This window comes from Manacus vitellinus, unplaced genomic scaffold, assembly GCF_001715985.3.
Source record: "Manacus vitellinus isolate BGI_N305 unplaced genomic scaffold, ASM171598v3 scaffold_77_pilon, whole genome shotgun sequence".
Lineage (NCBI taxonomy): Eukaryota > Metazoa > Chordata > Aves > Passeriformes > Pipridae > Manacus > Manacus vitellinus.
Genome location: NW_021940802.1, coordinates 1,103,508 through 1,126,024, shown reverse-complemented (window position 1 = coordinate 1,126,024; position 22,517 = coordinate 1,103,508). Strand labels below are relative to the sequence as shown.

The following is a 22,517-nucleotide window of genomic DNA, read 5'->3' as shown; positions in this document are numbered from 1 at the left end:
ATTACTCTCTATGGCATATTTCTAAGATTTTTGTGCAGCTTTAAACACAGGCCAATTCCCTGGAAAGAATTTTCGGCACTGTAACCCAAATCGCTCAGTGAAGTCTTTCATTAAGCTCATTTAAAAATATAAAATGAGAAAGGACTACTTAAAAACCCTAAATACAGTTACAAAGCACTGACTTTAGCCAAAAGCTACACAGACCCTTTGCTCTCTAAGTGCTTAAAAATATTTGAATTATTAGAATGCAGGCGTTAGCTGTCCAACACTCTTTTTAAGGGTTTAAATGCCATGCTTACATATAACCAAACCAGTCCAGAATGGAGGGTTGGCTGGTTTGTGTTCAGGAATACAAACATGGAAAACAGGCAGCGATGATGAGCAAATGTAGGGAAAATGTACTGGGTTGGATTCGGAAAAAGAAAGAGAACTGAGATGAAGGTAAGAGGTGTATAAATGATTCAGGGAACAGAGAGCACCGACTGGGAGCAGTTAATCACTGTTTCCATGGGAAAACTGAAGGGAAAATTATCGAGGTGCTGCTTCAGGAGCTGCTTCCCCAAGCAACACAGCGCTGCTGGGGGTCACCTTCACACAGGTTCACAAAAGGAACGGACAAATCCACGGCGGAAAAATCCAGCTGAAGTCTATTAAACACACGGGGCTGTTTCCTGTTCAGGAGGCACCTGGGCCCCTCACCAGCAGCAGTGCTCCATCCCAAATGCCTGCCTCTGGTGCTTGCATTTGGGGCAGGGATTTCTAGACATATCACCATCAGATCGTTAGAAAATATTAAATAAATACCCTCTTTAAGCTTCTTCAGCATCACCGTATTTTGTTTCCAAACAAAGCTGACAAGAAAATTTTAAATGCCCACCCCAAACACACATTTAGGCAAACTGCAGTACAAGCAAAAGACCTCAAAGGCTTTCCAAAGCAAGCCATGAACTCAAACAAACCAGACCCATAGCTATCCTACAGGGAGGATGAAGCAGCATGAAGCACCCACATGCAGCATGAAGCACCCACAGCTCCACAATATAAGTATTATTTGAAGGAAAGTGAATAGCTTTTCTGCATTTGAAGCAGCATCAGGCTCCTTTTGAAGCAATTCCTCTCCTTCCAGGCATGAATCTGGAGATAGGCAACCATGCCATGAGTGAAGTTTCCACACAGGCTCTGTCTGCCACGCTACTGAAATATTTCAAGTCGACTCAAATACTCTTTTAAGCTATTTTAACATGGCACACAACATCCTGCTCTGTTCGTTCACGTGACATGTATTAATATTTAGGGGAGAAGAAAAAATCACACAGCACAGTGAAGTTCTGAACTTGTTACAAGCAAGTACATTTTATTACAGCTTACACAGAAGTGCACTGCTGGCCAGTCAAAACCAGTAACTCTGAGGATCTCCCACTGAGAAAGAATTTTTCTGCCAGTTTTGCTGGGCACAGAGGAGCACACAGATGAAAGGTGGCACCCCAGCCACCAAGAGCATCCTTTGCATTGTTTGAGTTCAGAACTCGAAGAATGTTTATTTCCAACAAAATAAGTTTGTACTCAGAAGTAAATCTTTACATAGCACAGGCGCTTTTTAACCTCCTGACCTTCACCATCTGCAATTCAGTTTATATTTCAAAAAAAACTTGCTGACATCTGCTTAAATACCAAACAAGGGCTGAACAGATCCTCAGCTTGAGCTCAGTTTTACAGTGTGACTCTATCTTCAGTTGCTATCTCTGCTAGAGGCAGATAGGCACATTTTTCAGACTGATTTGCAACATATTTGCCTTTCAATGGACATAACATTTTAAATGAAACTGTAGATTAATTAAATGTGAGGCAGTCCCATTCTTCTAACCTCATCTTGTGCCGTGGCAGGATAGCTTTAATAAAGCCTGAGCCATCATTCAGTTCACCAGGAACAAGATATTTCATGGTCCATGTTTCTCAAGGAGAAGTAAAACAAATTTGCAAACCCAGATATGGACTGTATTATGCTCTGCCCCCTGCTCTTGTGGCACAGCCACAGCACGCTTGGGCCAGAACCCCACACCTACTGAAGAGGTTGGATGGAACAGACTGGCTGCAGGGGTGACAAGAAAGATCATTAAAAAAGGAGGAGGGAGGTGCTGACTTTACACCACAGGAAGCTCACTCCAGTGCCTGAAGCAGCATGATGCTCTTTCACTTCTTGTGGAAGATTCGAAAATTCACTTCCAGCTGTAACTGTCCAACAAAACATTTTAAAGCAAAAGAAAACACCAGCCTGACAACAAACAGAACCAGATTCTCATGAATGTCAGATGCACAGCTGGGGCTGCATCTGCACCTCAAACACCCCAGTCACAGGCACAGACTGGCAGAGGAACTGGTCTGATTTGTGCAGTTAAGTGGACACGGGTGCATCACTGCTTCCTGCTGACCCCCTCGCCCACCCAGCTGAGTGCCCACGTGTATGGCTGGGCCAGGGGTCCACAGAGGCAAAGACTGGCCTGGCTGTTACAAAAAGCAAATTGGGAAAATTTAAAGTACATACAAAGTTTAACATGAGAAAACTTGGGCAGTGTCCTGCAGCAAGCATTTTTCATACAAACTGGTGTGTGTAACCATATTCAGCTGGCATTTTCCTCACAAGGGGCTCTCAGCAAATCTTGCTGGGATAGAGCCTGGGTTAAAATCATACATGGTTATGCTTTAAAAACCCAGTTTATAGATTCCCTCCTACCCAAAAATGCTGAAAACAATATGGAAAAGTTATCCTATGCTTGGTTGTCTTTGTTGCACTGAGATCTCATTGTCCTTAAGATACTTAAAAATAAGATGATGATGATAATATATCTGAATTTTCTCAACCAGCATTATGACTAAAACATTGACCTATACACATTTTTTGCAGAACATACACGGAGATAATCTCATCCAAAAGCCTGACTTGCAGCACTGCAGGCCAAATATTACAACACACACCAGACAATGAAATCAGAAGTGAAACTCCGGCCACGTACAGGCAGAATGGAAGCTTGTGTCAGTGAATGCACGAGGCCCACATGGGACTCCATTGTTACTATTTACACAGCAGGAAGCAGGACAGATGGAGACAGCCATTTTTTTGGTGATTATGAACGAGCACATGTTACTTTTAGTGAAAAATACCTAAATAAAAAGCTATGAAGCACTGTTACCCCTCCCAGAAGCGTTACTCAGTGCTCCAAGGCAGTCAGGAGAAGCCTTGGGTATATGACTTTGAAGCACAACAGGCCCTCAGTCTCACTTTCATGTCACTTCTTTTCTTTGTAATCATCAAGGTTAATGTGCATCAGCTCCTGGAGCTCCTGACATTTTCAGAGACATTATCAAAACTATAATAAGCTTTCCTTGTTCATTTCCATTTTGATAAAAGATAACTGGAAATCCCTGTAAGTCCCTCCTGAGATTTTAAAACATATTCCAGTAATTCTGTGCTAATAGTGAGCCATGTAAGACTGGTGCAGACTCCCAAAGGAAGCCACATCACACTGCAGAGCTACACTGACTAAATAAAACAATACCAGCCATGGATCAGGCAAGGTTACTTCCTCAGCCCTGGGCTGTGAGAAAGCTCAGGTGGAGGATGGGGAGATATCTGAAGTAGAAAATCATGTTTATTCATGAGCTTCACTTACCCTGATATCCTAGGAGTTACTGAGCCATCATTAAATCACTCAGCAGCTGTACTTCTTATGCATCCTCCTCCAACTATAGCAACTTGCATGTTTAATGGAAGTGCTGGTTACCTCCGTGGTGCAGCTGCAAACCCTGCTACCAGGAGCAGGAAGGGATATGCAGAAAAAAGACACTGGCTCCCAACATAAAGCTTTCTGGAGGAGCTGAGGTCTCCCCAGCTCTCAAGCCAGCAGCTGCTGCCAGCTGAACTCTCCTCTCCTCCTTCAAGCAGGGCAGGTTTCCTGGGAAATCATCACGTTTGTCAAGGGTGATGTGAAACTCCAGCCTAAGGATAACCATGGAACAGGACAACTTGCAACCACACCAGCTCTCCTTGCTGGAAGCTATGGTCCCTCACCTCAATCCTGAATCCTCAGTGCCCCAAATCTGCAACAGAATCGAAGAGGAGAGCAGGAAACGACCTCAAGCTGTGCCAGGGGAGGTTTGGATTGGATATCAGAAAAAAAATTTCTTCCCTGAAAGGGTGGTCAGGCACTGGCACAGGCTGCCCAGTGAACTGGTGGAGTCACCATCCTGCAAGTGTTCAAAAAACAAGTAGATGTGGTGCTTAGGGACAGGGTTCAGTGGTGGGCCTGGCAATGTTAGGGTAATGGTTGCACTTAATGATCTTGGAAGTCTCCTCCCAACCTTAATGCTGCTGTGATTTTATGTAGATTCTTTCCACGGGAATTCATTTCACACTTAACACAGGAATTGGCTCCACACGCTGCATCCCCAGAAGAGGGCACAATCCTTACACTGAAGGAGGCAGCAGCTCTCTCAGCCTTCCCCCTCCACGTGGCTGCAAAAACAAGGTGACTTGGTGTAGCTTGCTCAGCCTCAAAACTGCCCTTTGCAAGGGGAAATCAACTCAAAATGCAAGGGAAAATCTGCAGTGCATCACATAAATGCACCTCAGGAAGAAGAGCAATAAAAACCACCAAAACAAACCAGTCTTCCTCTAGAGATACCTCTCTCATAAACTCACCAGGCCTGCTCCAGAGAATTATAACCTCAGAACTCTATGTTTTATCAGCATTATTTCATACTATAGGGACACTTAACCGAAGGAACAAGACTTAAAAACAGCCATTGAAGCTTTGATGTCTTACAAAACGGTGGGATTTGTTGGCAAAGCACTTCTTAATCATTCAGTAAAGTGTTCAGCTTGGGGTTGCCACAGTTGGTTTGATACAGCATTGCAAATGGTAAATTTAATTACCAGATTAAAGATCCTTTAATTTAATGCATTTTATTTTCCAGGAGTTGGATTTGATGATCCTTATGGGTTCCTTCCAACTCAGGAACTGGCCTGTTGCAACTAATAACCAATCTTTTAAATAATATTTCAGTTGCACAGATTATGAATATAAAATAATTAAAGTATGTCACTCTGTGTGTGTGTGTGTATATAAACACACACTTGTTGAGCTCTGAGAGACAGAACTTCTTGCACACCACAGACCCACGTGCCATTTTCATCACACTTCTACAGTCACTGGCTGATCCAACCCAGAAATGGCCACATCTCCCAAGGGACAAGCTCTCAACAGACACAAATCCTGATATAGTTGGTGATTTCAACAGAGCCACCTGATCTGCACAAGCTGAGGTGTGGATGCTACACTTCACCAGCTATACTTCACTACTTTCAGGTGCTCACTGTATTCTTTAAAACACCAGAAATCCAGTATATTAACTTTAGTGTCATGATGGCTGAGGGACAAAAAAAAACCCCAAACCCAAACACCTTCAAATACAAACAAAAAACCTCACCACAAAAAGTGAACATCTTGCAGAGATTTTGCGTGATTCTGTTTTCTTTTTCTGGAGAAACTGAATCCATTCTATCAGCACTGTTTCTAAAAATAACTGACTTGATAAAAAGATAATCAAAGGAATCTGTCATTAATCTTATACAGTTGCAGTAAATACCCAACAGCCTGGGCTACATTATTCTGGAATCAAAGAAAGTCTCTTCTAGCTACAGTTTCCTGAAGAGTCATTTGAGGTAACTACCATCAAAACAACTTCTTCACCCTTAAGAAGTAGTCACACCAATAAAAGCACAAAAAAAAATATTATAAATTCTGTGTGAGACGAGATTTCAATCATGCCTGTCCTACTCAGATGCAAGGTCCCGACCCTGCAAGATGGGTGATCCAATTAGCCCCCCAAACATCACAACCCCCCACTGAAAACAACAGGCTCTAACAAGCTGAACCTAGACAAATCCAGACAACAAAACAAGGTGGGAGTCCTGACCTACAAAAGTATTTAAATTTTAACAGCTTACCTCTGGCTGTGAGGGATTCTCTTAAATGAAACCTTTTAAAGTAAGACTGGGAACCTTTCTAGAAGATACTATCTAAGTCAGGAACAAGCTAGGATCTGCATGAAGCAGGAAATAATACTGTCTGTCACGATCCTTTGATGTAAAACCAACCAAACAAATAACCCAAACCATGTATGAAAGTGATCCAAGGGATCTCTCACCAGAGTCAGGTTTCAGAGTACTTACAGCAATGAACAAACTCCCTTACCTTGTTTACATCCAAATACTCTAACTTTGGCACTTCTGCTGTCTCTTGCTCCTCGCTGCTTCCTTCATCAATGTCACTGTCCTCATCCTGTGTGGAGTCTCTCTTCTGCTCTGCAGAGGAAGGTTTGGTGCCCTTTTTGTCAGGTTCCATCTCCCCTGGGTTCCCAGCCATGCTGGGTTTCTTCTGCTCTGCCCCTTCTTCGCTGGGGAACGTTTCTCCAGCCACGCTACAAGAAGGACTGTCAATGCCACTGTCTCTGTTGGGAATTTTACTGTTCCCATTCAGTTCCGCAGTTGAGTCTTTACTGCCGAGCTCTCCAGAGGGCTCTTTGCTCCCGCTCACAGCAGTACAGTCTTCATGGCTTCTGTTATCACCTATGCTCAGCTCTTTAATTTTCATTATGTCTGTGTTAGTTAGGTCCGTGCCGCACGGGACGTCGGGCTCGGCCTCGTCCGGCTCGGCTTTGTCAGTCGCGGAAGAGCCGCTGGAAGCCACTGTGTCACAGTCACAGGAGCTCGTCTGCTTGGAGGAGTCCAGGCCAGGTTCCATCTTCAGAGCCAAATTTAGCTGGTTTCTTTGAAGAATATGTACAGGTTGCCTGTGGGTGAAGAGAAAGCATCACAGTCATTCACGTTAACACTCAGAGGTTTCATCAGCGCCCTGAAAGAGAGAGAGGGTCTGACTGTGCTTTGATTCAAGTTGTATTTCTTGCATCCCAGTGACAACCCCAGCAGGGCAAGTGTGTGCACATGGCAATAATAACCATCACCCAACATCATCTAACAAAAACACACCGCCCCAGCCCTAAGTTCTACTGAAATGGCTCCACCAGAATCCCGGGCCTTTAGTGCTCTCCATGTAGCCTTGAAGAACAGCCTGGTTTGAGGGTTTGGGGAGGGAGGAATCATCCTTTAAAAGGAGCATTTGGTTGTGGGCTCGTTTAAACAGGAACTCTCATTCTTTAGCAGAACCAGATCTTTGGGGCAAGGTATTTTCTGCCAGAGAGGATGTACTGAAGCTCGAGAAGGCACTACTTTTTCTCTTTGAAAGACACCAGGTTCACTCACACGCTCCAAGGCACAGTATGGTGTCCCTGTTTCTATCTCTCTCTTTATGAAAAAGAAAAACAAAATTACTTAGCTCCATCAGGCAGGTTTGGTCTTAAAAGAAAGTTTTCATATGTTTGTAAACTGAGCTGGTTTTACAGCCAAACACGTATATTTTACCCAATTCAGTGTCACTCATATACAGTGTTTCAGAGGAAATACTGTTCTACATGACATTGTTTCACAGTACACTGCAATTCAGCCTCCAAGAAGCAAGATCTGATGTATATTGAATCTCAGACAGAAAATTTGATTATTTTATATTACAATAATCAAGTCCCTATGATACAATCCCCACATCAAGCCAACTTACAGAAAGCAGACTCTGGGCCACTTGTCTCTGGTACAACCTCCCCAAATTCAGCAGGTCTCAAGCTCCTTAAGCACAACCGTACATTACAAACTAAAACTCGCTGAAATACAGCTTTTATTAAAAAGACACTCCGTCCTCAGCGAAGTTTTGCACTTCCAGTAGAAAACATCCCAAGAGGACTTTCTGTGTGACCATTACAGTTAATGTTTTCCACTGCTATATTCTAAGTTAAAATGCAGAAAAGGGAGATGAGAGCAGATCTCGCAAAGCCGTATTTACCTAATGCTTTCAAATTTCTCAATGAGCGTGTTGACTCCTGCTGATATTGGTATTTCGTCCTCTCCAGGTGCTAAGCTCTTTGATGACTTGGGATCAGCTGGCAAAGGCCGAGATGGTGCAGGAGGAATTCTTTCTTGCCCAGGTTTGAGATGGACAGGCTTAGGAGGTACTAATAAAAGAGAAGGGAAAAAACAGGAGGATAAATCTCCATCTTCTTTATCCTAAACTGGGAACAAAATCCAGACCGAGGGGAACGCATTCTTCCATCATTCTCCATAAACTGCAAGGGTGCAGTCCTGAAGTATTGCTTACACCAAAGCAAGCTGCTAAATAAAGCTGATGGGCTTCTACCTTGTGTTTCTACAGCGTGCAAACAAACCAAGGCTCGCAGAGCTGCACCGCTTCCTCGTTACCAAACAGGATGCACGGCTTACGTTTCGTGTTCACAAGTCTGCTCACCATCTCAGTCACACCAATGAGCTTCCCCTCCCATGACTTCTCAAAATTCAGGCACTCTGTTGAATCTCTTATATTGTGAAAGCAAATGGGGGCTTCGGGGGGAATGACAACTCAAAACAAACAACCAAAACCCAATCCCACCATGGATTTCAGTGCCTTGTGTTTGCTCGGTCAAAAACCGCACAGGCAGAACATAATGGCCTTTCTTCCTTCCCTTCTGCCTTCCCCCTCTCTTCTGTGGTGTAGTGTCTTCACTAATTTCCTTCCTCTTTTGACTCTACGTTGAGTTGCATATGATATAAATAAAACACGCGTTGTAAGAATGCACACGTTCTGCCTCAGGACTCACAGGGAAGCCAAGGTACAAAGATTAACATAACATTTCAAAAAAATGGCATTAAAATGTAATGTCATTTTAAAAAATTTATCCAGACCCTCTGTTGATTGCAGAGCAAATGGTTTATCATACACAAGCAGTAACCCATGGCAACAGGTTCCCATGCTGTCACAGTTTCATACAGGGAAAGCAACTTCCATAGGCAGAGCTGACACTCAAAGGCAGGAAAACTGGCCATGGGATTGCTCCCAAAGCACACCCTGCTTGGAGTAGCACTGCCAGGTGTCCCCTCCACTCTAGAGTATCCAGAGTTGATACATTAAATGAGGAAACTCTACCTATGTGTTTTATTAAAAAACGTTTTTGAGAACAATTTCTTCCAGGCATTTCCAACTTTTAAATGGTCCATGTGGCACATGTGATCAGCACTGTAATGGAGTTTGAGGCAGCAACTGTTCTGAATGTAAATTCAAGGTTACTTGCTTTAGGAGACTAAATAGAGGCATATGCACCTGAAAAGCCAATTCTTGTTGTCCTTACCTTCCAGAAGGCTCTGCACCTGTTCTAAGCTCCACATCAGCCCAGATGGCCACCCTGCTCCAGTGGATGGGGAGCTGCCATAGCAGTCCATAAACAGTCATCTGAGGTCAGTGATGAAGGGATGTTAAAGCATTTTGGAGCTCTGAGTATAGGTCAGATTATGAACTCCCTACGTTACTGAGTTTATTTCAGTACGAAAGAAAAAAATCGAATCGAAGAATCTGAGCTTTAAGGGGACACTTCCTATAAGAGGATTGATTTGATCAGTCTCCAAAAATATCTGAAATTCTTATCTTCAAATAAAGATGTTATAGTCCAATTCTGAAGAGACCTCCACAAACCCTATCTCACACAGGAATAACAGGGAAGAAGGAAAAGAAAATCCTCTTGCATATAAACAGGATGGTAGAGCTCTAGGTTTTGCTCACCAAGTTTTTGTGTGCATACCATGTGACCAGTGAGTGTCTGGCCATGTTTCTCCTTGTAAAAACAGAAGACAACCCAAAAACAAGTATCCATGCCCATGAAGCCAGAAAAGGAAAGCTCTGGGCTCCTTGCAGAAGGTGCACAGTGTAGCAGGCAGACAGGTCAGAACCTCCCCTTCAGAGTTGGCCCTGGTCCACAGCACCCAAAGGTTCTACACTAATACCAAAGCCTTTACACTGGGTGTCACTGCTGTCCATGTAAACACTTGATGCCTTTCCTCTTAGTGGATCCACCTGAATCACCTGAGACAACACACTCTGCACTGAATCAAAAAGAAGGAGGAAAACACTTTTGTTAATTCTGAATTTTTACCTCCTGAAGTAATGTTGAGAAATGGAGACATAAGGATGGAGGCAAAGCCACTGACCCTACCAAGGACTACTTACCAAGGCAAGTTTCAACCAAAGCAGACATGGTTCAAGACCAAGTGCACCTGGGTTGGGGCAATCCCAAATACAGAGTGGAGAAGATTTCGAGACCAGCCCTGGGGAGAAGCAATGGGATGTTGGTTGCCAAGATGCTGGACGTGCCCAGGCCATGTGTGCTGGCACTCAGAAAGCCCTGTGTCCTGGCTCATCTCACAGCGTGGGCAGCAGGTGAGGAGCAGGGGGAATCTCCCCCTCTGCTCCATTCTGGTGAGACCCCATCTGCAGAGCTGCCTCCAGCTCTGGGGTCCCCAACACAAAGAAGACACTGACCTGTTGCAACAAGTCCAAGGGAAGCCGTGAAGACGCTCCAAGAGCTGGAGCCCCTCTGCTCTGGAGACAGGCTGGGAAGAGCTGGGGGTGTTCACCTGGAGAAGAGAAGGCTCTGGGGAGACCTTAGAGCCCCTTCTGGTGCCTAAAGGGGCTCCAAGAGAGCTGGAGAAGGATCAAGGGCATGGAGTGAAAGGACAAGGGGCAATGGCTTCCCACTGCCAGAGAACAGGGTTAGGTGGGATACTAGGAATTAATTCTTGGCTGTGAGGGTGGTGAGGCCCTGGCACAGGTTACCCAGAGAAGCTGTGGTTTCCCTATCCCTGGAAATGTTCAAGACCAGGTTGAACGATGCTTGGAGGACCTGGGCTAGTGGGAGGTGTCCCTGCCCAGGTCAGGGGAACAAGATGAGCTCTAAGGCCCTTTTCCATTCCCATTCTGTGAGTCTCTGATTCTGATTAGAGCGAGAAGTTTGCTGCATGGAAGAGATACCAGCATTACAAAGCATTTTCAGGTGCTCCCTGAAGGCTGAAGCCACATGCTGGAATGCTATTTCCCCACTCCTCCTTCTCCTGAACAGCAACCCGGCTCTTTGGAGGAGGCAGAACCCAACCCACAAAATCCTGGTTGCAGAAGGAACAAGTGAAATAACGAGAAGCAGCAGGACAGAACCAGAAAACTCAAAGGCAAGGTTTAAATAAGTGGGAGAAGGTATAGCCCAGGCTTGGCCCTGGGTCTGTAAACCAGCTGGGAATATGGGGCCCTTCCCTCGCTGAAAAATGAGCATCTCAGCCTTCACATTACTTCATCTCCCCTGGCCAGGAGTTCCTCTCTCACAAGCACCTTCTCTGCAGTAAAGCAAACACTCAACACACATTTATTAGTGACTGGATGGAGACATTCCCAGCCACCATCCCAGCCTGGGGGCTGTCTGGGGGGCTGTCCTGACTTGCTGAGAAAGCTGGGAGGACCTAATAAAGAAAAAATCTAGTGGTGTGAGTCACACTGGAAGATTTACTTACTTTAGTTAAGGTCCTGGACAAGAAGACATCTAAAAATATACAGATGCTGAAGGAGATTAGGGAGGGTTAACCCCTGGGGAGCAAATACACTCAAAGGAAGAATAAATGGCCCAAAAGCACAGGCTTGGGTGGAGGCAGAGAGCTGCTTCTGGAGCCTCAGGTGGTGATGCCAGCACATCACACCCGACAAATCAACAAGAAACAGGCCTTAGGGAGGCAGCCACGTGGCTCCAGGGAGAAAGCCATGGGAAGAAAGGATCTTGCATAAAAATACCTACAGAAAACTAAAGAAAGATTTATTGTCTGCACCACACTGTCACAACTGCTTTCTGTGGATATGGCCACCAAGAAAAAGAAAGGATGTTATACATTAAAAACATCAACTTCAAGAGAGTAATTTCAAAAAAACTTTTGGTTTTTTTTTAATAAATTTTGATGTTTTCATTTTCCTGGAGAGGAAGTATTGAACTATTACCTATATATGAAGTATTGTATAGTTAGTATTCTCCTTTCTTTTCTGTGTATAAAACCCATAGAGTAACAGAAGATCAATGACAAGGGAGAAAAGCCATTTCAAATTTACAAAGCAAATAAAAGTGAAGACAAAAAAACCTGTACTATCTTCCCTTGCAACGTATCCTATGTATTGTTCTCTCCTGTCACACATAAGCTAATTGAAGATACTTTTTAAAAGCAGTTTTATTATAAAGGAATAATAATAAAATATATAAAATAATAAGAAATAACAAAACCATTATTTAAAATTCAAGGCAAAGAAGTGTCTTTCAGGAGGATGGCTGGCACATCCATAATTGGGACTTGTCACCTGGATTTGTAGCTTTGGCTAAGCTGGCTCATCCTGGTTTTTAAGTGTTGGATGCTACACAACAGTCTCAGGGGAATTTTCACAGGGACTCCTTCCCTGGACTATTTTTACAGTGACATCAAGAAGCCCAGAAAAATGAGTTCTGTCAAAAAAAGTAACAGCAAGAGTAACCAGTCAGGAAAGCATTTTACCTTTGGGTGTTTATTTCACCTCTTTAACAATTTCCATCCTTTTCCATCCTTATGAGACAGCAGATACACTGACTTCTGTTCTGAGCTTAAGGCTGTAATGGCAGAGAGAGCTTGGGGGGGTGTGAGCAGCAGAAAGAAGCAGTGGTACCTGTCTTGGTGATGGAAATAAATCATATTCATCTACTTAGGTAAGTTTTAAGCATAAACTGAATCAAGCCAAGTAGGCTCCCTCCAACTTTTCTGAAATTCTCACATATAAAAAACTCGTTACTTCCTCAGTGACTGGAAATCAGTGCCATGAGTACAACAGCAAAGTATCTACACCAGGTGACTTCATCCTAGTTCTTACTGAACAGACACTTATGCCTTCTTATTGTCAGCATTAACAACATTCATGGAACACCCACTAATTAAACCTGAACGACCAAGATCTCTGGGTGAAAGCTTCATAAAGGCACAGACCTTGTGGGATATTTAAAGCGTGAACTAGTATATTAATTTATTGTTTAAGGTCTACTTCCAGAAGCAGAAAATACAGTGCTTTCTTTGTTGTTGTTCAAGGCTGAACTGCTTTAGTATAGACATTTGAATAGGGAGGGGGTGATGGTGCAGCAGCTCAGTGTGTACAACACCAAAAGGTCATTTTTTTCACATGACAATGACCATCTATCACATGGATACATATCTTAAAAAAATTCTGGTTTATGAACTTAGTATCTTCATGAGGCTCACCTTCCCTTGTTTCTAACACCCCTATGGTATCTGCATCCCCAATTCCTTGAGGCAAGCACCCATTACATACGTAAGAGTAATTAATTCTACAAAGCAGAAGTGTGATAGCAGGACACTTGGCAAACTGACATCATAAAGACAGACCCCACGTCATTTCACTAATGGAGAAACATGGAAACAATTCATCCTCTTTCAAGAAATGTACTGAAGTCTTCTTTTTTTTTTTTTTCTTTCCCAGAACCCTGAGGAGACTAGAAGAGCAGCTGGAGACCAGCTGGATCATGCTTCTTCCTGGCTCCTCTTCCACCACACTTTGGGATTGCCACCTATTTGAGTATGAGCTGGCAGGTCTGTGGAAGTGCCACAGCCCACATGTGATTGGTTTAGCTTCTCTTTCTCATTTTTAAAATACATTAGTTTCATTTAGGCATTTCCTGCTGCCATGCAATAAATGGAAAACAGACTAGCTTTAGACAATTAGCTATTATTACCTAAAACACTTTTCAAAAAAATTTATTCAAAATGTAAACCATATTGCTAAATTCAGCTTGCACTTCACAGCTGCATAACAACAGTGCACAAAATATAAAATGACAAGTTAAGTAATTGGTTATTGCTGAATCAATTTCTTCTTGAGGGCCTCCCTAAGTGGTTATCTAACATTGGGAAAAATGAACATAATAAAACCCTGTCAAGCTATACATCAGAACATAAAAGTAACCATTTCGCCGGGACTCAAATTAAAACAATAATTTTAAAATATTACACTTTCCATGCCACAGGAGCTTGTACAGCTTCTAGAAGGCCAAAGCCACTTGCCTTGGGGTTTCTGCAGAGGATGCATTTTGGCCAGTGGACTTTTGGTTTTGGGCTTCCTTCCAGCCTGATGGAGACATTGTGCCGAGCTGACGTGCTGCAGTTCCCCGCATGCTTCCAACACAGGACTGGAGTCAATGTGACATTTGATTTGAAAAGGAGAACAAGGGCAACCTGGGGGGAAGAGAGGAGGGGGAAAAGTCAATATTTATTTTGTTCTGTTAACCCTGAAGAAAATTTGTGCTACTTCTAGAAGCATATCGCTCACCCAAGTTCTTGAGGGAGGGGAGGGGAGTAGGAGAGGGGTGAGCCATTCACTCACAAGTTATTACAACCAATATATCCAGCCTTAATAATCCTGTCAAACTGACTCACTGGTAAGACAGGTGGAATTTCGGTCATGTTGTCTTTAATTAATGATTTACTTCTTTATTACAGACACCCGAAATAAAAGAACAAATATAAAAGATAAAAAACATTTCAAAAGGATTTCTCCAAACAGAAATACAAGTGCTGCAGCACAGAACATTGTTTCACTTGGTAAGATAAACCTAAATTAGGGTGATTCAGAAATGTGTTCCGCATAGTGGGAATGGTACAAGTGCCATTCCTTCAGATTTAATCACTCAAGCTGCATTTAACCCCTATTTATTACTCCTCTGTACATAAAATATTAACATTCCTTCAAAAGGCTCTGGTCTAGAAGATGCTGTTAAGATATGATTCAGTGGGAACGCAGAGAAAGAAATGATTAATGTGATTGTTTGCCTTTAATTTAACATTCTTGATTCCCTTCTGTGGGGACTGGGGAAGCAAACCCAGATATTGGCTTTCATGGAGTGGAGACTGCAGCTTTTGATTTGGGTTTTTTTGGACTTGTGGCAAGCCTCCAGCTACACAAAACCCCCGTGTCAGCTTTACCGGTGGGCCACGAGAAGGTTAAAAAGGAGTTTAAAAAGGACTGTGGTTTAAAATTGCTGAGTACAAACACATGAATATCTATGCTTCCGGCAATACTGAGAAGCGGAAAATGTATCAAGTTTAGAAATTTGAACGTGAATGCATTAAAAAAGGGCAAAGAAAACATGACAAACATTCTTTCCACACCCTCCTTTAAAGTGGGCTTGCTGAATTCACCAGCATCTTGCTGGAGTGCGAGGTGACCTGCATCAGGTAGAAAGGATTCATATAAAAGTGAAAAAACAGTGTTTGCCTTCCTGTGATGTCTTCAAGAACATGGATTTAGCTTCAAAAATGCAACCTACTCTTGGCCAGATTCCTATTAAGATCAAAAACGTGAAACGAAAAGCCCCTCCATCCACATCAACTAAATTATTCTGGGTTTGCACTAATGGTATTAAACAGGATGTGACTTTTTGAGTAAATCCACTGGAATCTGAGCTGTGCAGAGTCTCGGGAAGATTAGCTGAGAGCTGCCCTCAAAATGCAGAAACTTCCACATATGTATTTTTTTTTAAAAAGGGCATAAAATATTAAAGCAAATTTTGTCGTAAAAAATAGATTCAGATGACACAAACCTACTTACTGATCTCTGCCACCCAAATATACAACCCCTGAATTCCCCATGTATGGCTGCCAGTTGTTGCCAGTTGTTGAAGCTTCATTAGCACTTCTACCACAAAACCTGCTTTTCAGCAGATTTGAGACCAGCTATTAAAACATCCTTCCAGCTGAAAACAGGAAATTATAAGTACTAGGTTCTATTCACATATAATTTCACTTATCAGGAAAATTCAGTGAAAGTAGAGTAGATTATTAGAGCAGATCAACAGATTATTGCAAGCACATCATCACAGAAAGAGTTTACACAGATGCCTCAGCTCTGGGGACCGAAAGTTCCCTGTGACAGCAGCAGTGCCACCACGGGCTAGCTTTTTAGGGGAAGGACTAGGACTTCTTCCTTATTAACAGTTGCTCAGCACAGCCAGAAACTAAAATAGTGCACAAGTGAACATCCTAGGCCAAGCCCAGCTACTCCATGCTGACTCAGGATAAGGTACCAGTTGCCCTAAGCATTCCTCATTCTTCTTCAACCACTGCCACAAAGAAGGACCGTCCTGTTGGTAGGATTTTGTCAAGTTTCAAAAGGAATTAACATCCAGTTCCTTTTTCTTTTCTACTGAGATTCACTGCCGTGGAAGCAGGTCTGACCACCTTACTTTTCACTGTAAACAAGAGCCAGTGGCTACTCACTTGCCTTCAAGTGTGTGGCACCATCATACACCTCTTATGTCTGGGCTAAAAGCTCTTAAGACCTACTCATGGTACTGCAAAGTAGAGTGCTTTGATCCTTTTTTTATAAATTCACATACAAGTTTTTCTCTGCTACTGCAAGACCCTGTCAAGCAACCATGGCACAAGATCTTCCACTGGTAATTACTCAACAAACACGTCCATCTTGCTCAAAATTTGGCTCTGAAAGCTCTAGGACTCATGCTCAGAGGCATTTGCAGAGTAAATACTTTGTGAAGCCTTATGTTACCTCCCATTAAACAAGAGCATCCAAAAAGCAGTGGGCACACAGCAGAAAATAAAGCTGATTAGTAGCAGAAGAGGAACCTAGAAAGCCACAAGTGCCTTAAAACCTAAATGTAGTGCTGGCCCTAAATCAAGAAAAATATGCAGGGGTGAAGCCAGAGAAGTGGCTTTCATTCTTTTTTATTTAATTTAAGCCAACTGGTTCTCCCTCTTTGTCTCTGATGTGGACCCTAAGGGCTGCTTTTTGCACACAAGTCAAAAATCCACTTTCCTTACATATTTTTTCAAGTGTTATAAAATTATTTGTGAAAACAAGATTCACTGGATTATTTCACATGGAATTTCCTGAAAGTAAAACCTACTGTCTGCCAAGCACACTCCAGGGTGCTCCTGGAAATGGGAAACAAGAGGGACAACATAAATAAGGACCCAGGCACAGCCCAGGCAACCACTCCCAAGATGTCTGTGGTTCTGCCAGGTGCTTCCAGAAGTGAGAGCAGGTGATGGGCCCCCATCTTGCACCCACCAAACCTGCAGGATCCAAACCAGAACTGCCTCCTCTTTGACCTCTGGTCCAGCCTTGGATGGGGCAAAATCTTCCTAGACCGGTGTCCTGGTTCTGACCAGGACAGGGTTAATTTTTGCAGTAGCCAGGAGGGGCATGGCCAGGACCCAAAGGTTTTTCTATATCACCTCAGGCCATACCAGGGGGAAGTGGGGGAAGGGGTCCCTTCCAGTCCATGGTATTGTTTTTTGCTCAAGGACCTGGGTGCACTTGGTGGGTAATGCAGAGGGAAACACGATGTGCACCTCAAGGGGATGTGATTTTGGGTGACAACAGTCTGTAATGTTGCTGAATCACACTGCTCTGTGTGCCATAACTGCCATGGACAATGAGGATGGACTCCTCCAGATACACCTGAGCTCCTCATGCAGCCTGCCACCACCTGACACACAGCACACCAGCCCTCCTGCCCTGGAAGACAGCTAGGATGGGTAGAACCCACAGCCATGGACTAAATGAACTCAACAGGTATTTTGGAAGGGCAGCCACTGACTGTGGAAATGACATGACGAAGACGGTATGGAATAAGGGGTGGATAATGTCCTTGTTCCAGCCAGGATAGGGTTAATTTTTGCAGTAGCCAGGAGGGGCATGGTTGGACCCTGAGGTTATTCTAGACTACCTCATGTCACTGCTGGGGGTGGGAGGATGGTCCCTCCCAGTCTGGGTGGGGTGTGAGGGGGTCCGGGTTTTGCCGGTATGTGAATCATTCACCATTCTTGTACCCCCTGCCATTAATATAGTTGCTGTTACTGTTTGTTTCCAAACCTCACTGCTGTGTCCAGTAAGCTGTTCTTATCTCAACCCCTCATCTTCACCTTTTTGTCTCCAATTCTCTCTCCAGCCCACCACAGGGGAGGGGGAGTGAGTGAGTTTGGAGTGTTTCAGTGGGAACACTGAACTGGGGAATACCATTCTTAAACCACTACAACCAGATTAGCTGTAAGTGCCACAGAAGCATTTGGGAAGTGTAGTGGTATGTGCAAATTGATGAAAAAATGGTCATTTGTATCCAAACCTTATTAAAGGTTTTTCCCAGAGAGCCTGGCTGACACTGACTTCACATCTTATCCCTGATGACCTGTGACAGCTCAAGGCAGAATCATACCTGTCTGGAGGCACCTCCCAGGCACCCACAACAGGCACCACTCCAAAAACCTGAGCATGCACTTCCAAACTCATAAAATCCTGCAGTAAGACTCAGCTTTGATCTGCACGGTCCTTGAGCTTCTAACCTCAAGTACTTCATGGTTGGCTTGTGATTCTGCTCACATGAACGATGCTGCCTGCTCACAATTCCTCTGTTCAAAACCAACCCAAGCAAGAAAGTACACAGATGATGCTTTCCAGAGGTAAATTTTTGCATTATATTAATAAAATAATAGGTATTTAAGGCTCCTACTAAAGTAAAACCTAAACAAAACTTCTGAAATGCCTCAGTTGAGGTACAATTTGTATTTTTCACTAATAACATCAATCTTTCTGACAGAACTCAAAGCCACCAGGAATTTCATGGCACTGAGAACTTTCTCAAGTGTCTCCTGTTATCCTCACTGTTTGCACCCAGAGGAAAGCCTGTATTTTCCAAAAATTGCTCTTAGAGGCTGTCACAAACTTGAAGGCTACGATATAATTTTCTATTAGACTAAGATAAAACACAAGGATTTTGGGTGCTCCACTGAGTGAAGTAATAAAGAGACCAGCTGAACCCAAATGAACTCCAGTTCCCAGGCTTTCCTCCCACCACAAAAGCCAGTTTCAGATCTTGGACTTGGCACCCAGTCCCCATGTAGCTGTATTCAAAAATAAGCCCTGTTTAAAATAAAATATCTTGAAGGTCTGCGATAGCAGCAAGACCCTGAAATGTTATGACAATCTCCTGGTTTGGCACACCCTATATTTGCTGATCCATGGGACTTCTCCAGCCTTCTTTTAGAAGAAGAGATTTTGCAGCATTCCACTGAAACAAAGCAAGCCTACAGTTAGTTCCTTGGCTGTTTCACACCTTGCCCTACTCTGGACTAGCTCCCAACCCTCTCCTGCTGCTCAGCAAGGAGCAAAGCCTTTCCCGCCCTGCCACCAGGTACACCCTTCTCCTTCCTCTTATGCTGCTTCATTAACTCCAGCATTTTCCTCAAACCCACCTCTCCTTCCTGCCCATGGCCCAGCAGAGCCCCTGTCAGGGATGTGAGTGCTGCACACATTCCCTGCTATAAAACCCAGCTCGATGACACTGACCACGGTGAGTTCACGTTTTCCTGGCATTCCAAAACATCAAATTCAGCAAAAAGAGCGACAGCAAAGTTATCACCACGAGCTTTCAGAAACAGATGCAATCAAAGCAAACACTACATTCAAAAGCAAGCAAGAATCCGGCGTGGACCGCAACTCCCCCCCAGAACAGAGGCGTATCACTTACTTCTGCTTGACCAGAGACCCCCACGTTTTTTTCTTACTCACTCAAGCTGTGAGACAACCCAAAAAGCAGGGAGCAGAGTTCCTGCTGCAGCTCTCATTTTGTGGGTTAAATGCCATGCTCACAGGAACTGACCTCCCTCCCCCAGCTCACTTCCGACCACCCTGCGGTTGGTGACTCAAAGCATGTAAATGTGGAGGAGCTGCACTCAGCACAAGGCACAGGAGACTGCTGCTGGGCTTGAGTTTCAAACCATCTGAAAGGCAACCCAGAGGATGTGGATGGTTTAGGACCCTGACTCTTTCTGAAGTAGAAAAGAGAAAGCTAGATCATGGAATCACAGATTCCCAGCATGGTTCAGATTGTTAAGGACCTTACATACCACCTTGCTCCAACTCCACTGCTGTGGGCAGGAACACCTTCTACTAGCCCAGGTTGCTCCAAACCCCATCTGATCTGGCCTTGAACACTTCCAGGGATAGGGAATTCACAGCTTCTCTGGGCAACCTGGGCAAGGGCCTCACTACCCTCACAGGCAAGACTTTCTTCCTACCATCCAATCAAGACCTACCCTCTTCTAGTTTGAAGCCATTCCCCTTTGTTCTGTCATTACATACCCTTCTAAAAAAAATCCCTCTCCAGCTCTCTTGTAGGCCTCCTTCATCTCTTTAAAGGTTTTTTTGCTTAGATACAGCTTGATATTAATGCAAGAACAGTCAGTGACAGCAGTGACATGTCATGGAAACAAAAAAACAACCCCAGTTCTCAGCACTCAAACTCTCAGACTGCTTCACAGTCCCTCTGGGAAATGAGGGGCCTCAAAAGTGACAACAAATATAATTCAGCCATCATGGGATGGAGTGGTTAAAAGATTTCCATCAAAAGTCTTGAAAGTATTTGATGCTCCTTCTTCCCCTCTCCTGCTCTCCCATCAGAATCCTGCACGGGAAATGATGAAGGAAGAAGCAAAACGTAAAACTCTGAATGAACGCTGCATTTCAGGGCAGGCTGCAATCCCAGGAGCCACAAAGGGGCTGCTGCTTTGGGTTCTTATGGAAAAACACAATGCTGGGATTTGGTATTTGGTGTACTTTTATCCTGTTCTGACTAATTTTAAATGCCTTAGGTGAGGATCCTTCCTTTAACAGATGTTTCTATAACATCTCGAGGGTCACTGCAGAACATCACTGTCATAGTATCTTCCATAAACCTGCATCAAGATTTCCCACCTTTATCCTCATTAGATTCTCCTAAAGCATATTCTTCCTGTAAACTAATCCAAATCCAGGCTGTGCTTCACCACCACTGGCACACACCTTACATCTCTCATCATTTGAGTCACAACAGGCAAAGGAGTTTTAAGCTCTGACTTCTGTTCTTCTTGAATAGGTTTTTTCATACAATCAGTAAAAAACTGCTTTACACACTCATTTCAGTGCAGTCTATCTGTCATTACAACCTAGTTTTTACTGCCCTGTCCAGAACAGCACCTAATCCAGGTGCAATGCCACTCCAACACTCCTCTGCCTCTGGGACATTTCACGCTTGATCCCACAGCCAGGGATTGCTCCACAACTGCTTTAGAGAAATCATTACAGAATTTTAATGACTCTTTTAATTTCATATACTTTCATTTAAAGAATTAGCTTTTCACCAGACCTACACCAGCCCTTTCCTCACAGTCAGGAAAAGATTTCTGAGTGACCAAAATGAGGAGCTTCAACATCTAATTCTGTATCACAACACTACTCAACATAGGTGTGTAAAACAAATTCTGCCAAGATCTTCATATTTATACCACAACAAGGCAAAGAAACACAAAACCACAAGCATGTCCCAGAAATCCTGCTGCTAGAAAGTCATTACACGCAACCCCACACTGGGGCAAGACAAAAAAAACCAAACAAAAACCCAAGCAGGCAGTCACTTCTAATGTGTTCACCTAGTTTTAGGCTTTTTATGTTGTTCTGAATACAACTGGCCACCACATCACCCACAGGAAGTACAAAGCAAGGACCCTTACCAGGCCACTCAAATATCCCACATTCCCACTAGAGTGGCAGTGATAACACCTGCTGGGATGTAATACAGGATCAACTCAACTTGAAAATTTAAACACCCTTCCAGGACAAAAAGGCAGAATCTATCATTAACTGTATGGAAGGTCATCTTTCCCTAGTAAAAGTGATATTTATTATTTTATTGTTATTTTGTAGCAGGTTGCCAACCAATTCTTGCCGTAAATGAGGCAAGGGGAAAAACACAGCAGCTGAATGGGGAAATGACCAGCTCCCAACCCTGGTGATTCCAAGGAGCCTTGGAAGCAACAACCAGAAAAACCACACTGAGAACAGAATAAAAAGTCACTTAAAAGGCAAATGAGAAACAAACCAAAGCACCACAGAATACACTCTCCCCCAGGACTAAAAATGGGCACGATACAGCCCCGAAACAAAAATATTTTCTTTTCTTCTACGAAACAGAATGTGGTACTGCAGTTAGCAAGCACTTACCTTTGGCTCCCGAGCTTATTGGTAACAGTTAAAAAAAAAAGCTCTTATGTTTTTAACCCAAACTGAGCCCTCTGTTAACATCCAGAGGGACCCTGAGGACATGGTAGCCCTGCACAGCCCCAGCCTGCCTTCGGTCACAGGAGTCAGCCCCAAATGGCAGGGTTGTACCCAAACCTCTCTGCAGGAAGGCACTCAGCTCATCCAGGCTGGCATCAGGGACACGTCCAACCTCACCATCTCCTGCAGAGAAGGAGGGACTAGCTCCTTGCTGGGGAAGCAGCTCCTTGCTGTACACCACTGTTATCCAGCACTGGATGGATGCAAGTCCTGAGAGTGGAAAACTCCACTTAACCTCTTGGTTAATAAATTTCTAAGTGATTATAATTTAAACTGCTGGGGCATAGATGAGGACTGATGGATTTTTGGAGGTTGGGTTATTTTTTTTAAGAAGTCATATATGTTCTCTCATGT

General features: G+C 43.7%; 1 protein-coding gene across 3 annotated transcripts in view; it reads right to left on the bottom strand.

Annotated features, from left to right (window-relative positions):
* FGD3 (FYVE, RhoGEF and PH domain containing 3) overlaps positions 1-19,608 on the bottom strand; it is a 55,315-nt gene extending 35,707 nt beyond the window's left edge. For 2 of the 3 annotated variants that reach the window (XR_003916317.1, XM_018084886.3), the window contains exons 1-4: positions 19,537-19,607; positions 14,057-14,227; positions 7,950-8,118; positions 6,252-6,849 (exon numbers count right to left, since the gene is read on the bottom strand). Coding sequence is in view for 2 of the 3 variants with exons in the window: in XM_018084886.3 (XP_017940375.1) it covers positions 6,252-6,849; positions 7,950-8,118; positions 14,057-14,081 (792 nt within the window). In the remaining variant the exon portion in view is untranslated. Of the gene's footprint in view, positions 1-6,251; positions 6,850-7,949; positions 8,119-14,056; positions 14,228-19,536 lie in introns of all 3 variants that reach the window. The other variant, XM_029964655.1, reaches the window with a different exon arrangement.
* Positions 19,609-22,517: the final 2,909 nt, after the last annotated feature.